Consider the following 1631-nt stretch of genomic DNA (forward strand, 5'->3'; position numbering starts at 1 on the left):
AGACTGTACAATATACATGTTCAGAATTCCAGGTTTAAGAGTGACAGCTTGATAGTTTTGACTCTTAGAGCCCATGTGTAAGTTCTCTTTGTCATCAATATAGCAGTATTTGTTACTTATATCAGATTGGTATTTATAATACTGAGATTGATGATGTCCAGGTTTTTCACAGTAGAAATATGAGAGATGTGTTGAAATTCCTCCAGTTCAAGCTTCTTCTTGTCCATAAGCACCACTATAGTCTATCATAAAAGAGTCATTTCAAGCTAAATAGAGATTAACTGGCAGTTGAGTATTCTCTTGTACAGTTGTAGAATTAACAGTCACATTTGTTGGATAATTTAGTATAGATTTTGGAGATTCTTCTCTCTGCAGTATATAATACTGATTAGAATTCCCTTATATCTGATTTGATTGTACTCTCATAACCAATGCCAAGTTTGTGAACTTATTAGTCATCTTTTTAATAGCAGCTTTAATATCAGTGCTGTCAGAGCTCTTGACTTTGGATTTTGATTTGAATTCTTCAGTCTTCACAAAACTAGCTGTTTTCTTTGGAGCTTCAACTGTAGAGAGCTTGTTAGCTAATTAATATTGCTCATCAAGCTTCTCCATTTTCTTTTGTCTCATTTTATCTTCTTTAAAAATCTTCTTATTTTCTTCATACTGGTTAATCAAATTTATAGTCATCTGAATAACTTTTCTAAAATCAATAGGCAATATATCATCTGAAAGATTGAGCTTGGCCTTGTCAATAATCTTATTCTGAAGCTTCTCAGATAGCTCCTGAAGAAACCAAGACATCTTAGTGAATTCATCAAGTCTTCCATTGGCTTGTACTGTACTGGTGATTGTAGTGTATTCTTGAATATAGATACAAATATTGCCATTTCAAGCACATGGTTTCTTTGTAATTGCCTGGAGGTAATTCTAACAGTGAATCTTGTAAGTAATGTCTTGATCATGAAATTCATGAATAATCTCTTTAGAGAATACTTCCCAATTATCTTCTTTATAGTCTTTCAAGATCTTCATTCATTCTCCAATCCATGTAACACAGTACCTAGCCAACCATTCAATAATGTTTTTAGGATCAATTACCCCATGATCCTTGCACATCTGATAAAAGCTTTCAATAAACAGGATAGCATCTCTGCTGTCAAACCAAGATGCATTTGCTGTGCCAGGGGAAGGCATAGAAATGTGGGAATAAACCACAATTCTCTTGTTCTCACCCTGTAATATAGTTGCATATGATTCTGTAGTATCTTCAGCCATAGTTGATTCTGATTCTGATTTCTTGGTTTCTTAATCTTTAGTCATGTCACACAGTATGTTCTGTCTATTAGTTAATATCTTTCAAAAACCTGTTTATCAGGCAAGCTCTAGATAAGAGGCATTCAAATCTAAGCTCCCTAATCTTATTTCTAAATAAAAAAAAACTGATTAGTACTGTGTTCCTAGTTTATAAGATCTTATCTTGAAATAGTGTATTGCTTCATGTGTCTCAGAATTTATTTTTCTCTTTCTTGATAGTCACCAAATCACTGCATTATCATCTTCAGGTCTCAGCTTGATTACCAAATGGAGTAGAGTATAATGGGATGTCTTGTCAAGATAGATGAGTTGAT

The 1631-nt window shown here is 33.3% G+C and overlaps 1 protein-coding gene across 1 annotated transcript; it reads right to left on the reverse strand.

Annotated features, from left to right (window-relative positions):
- Positions 1-588: 588 nt before the first annotated feature.
- CIMG_13453 (uncharacterized protein) lies at positions 589-1278 on the reverse strand (the record flags this gene model as incomplete). The annotated part of the gene is made up of 2 exons (XM_001245864.2): positions 589-844; positions 1064-1278. 2 exons carry the CDS (start codon positions 1276-1278, stop codon positions 589-591), a joined length of 471 nt encoding a protein of 156 aa, XP_001245865.2.
- Positions 1279-1631: the final 353 nt, after the last annotated feature.

Source organism: Coccidioides immitis, assembly GCF_000149335.2.
Source record: "Coccidioides immitis RS genomic scaffold supercont3.4, whole genome shotgun sequence".
In the NCBI taxonomy this organism is placed as follows: domain Eukaryota; kingdom Fungi; phylum Ascomycota; class Eurotiomycetes; order Onygenales; family Onygenaceae; genus Coccidioides; species Coccidioides immitis.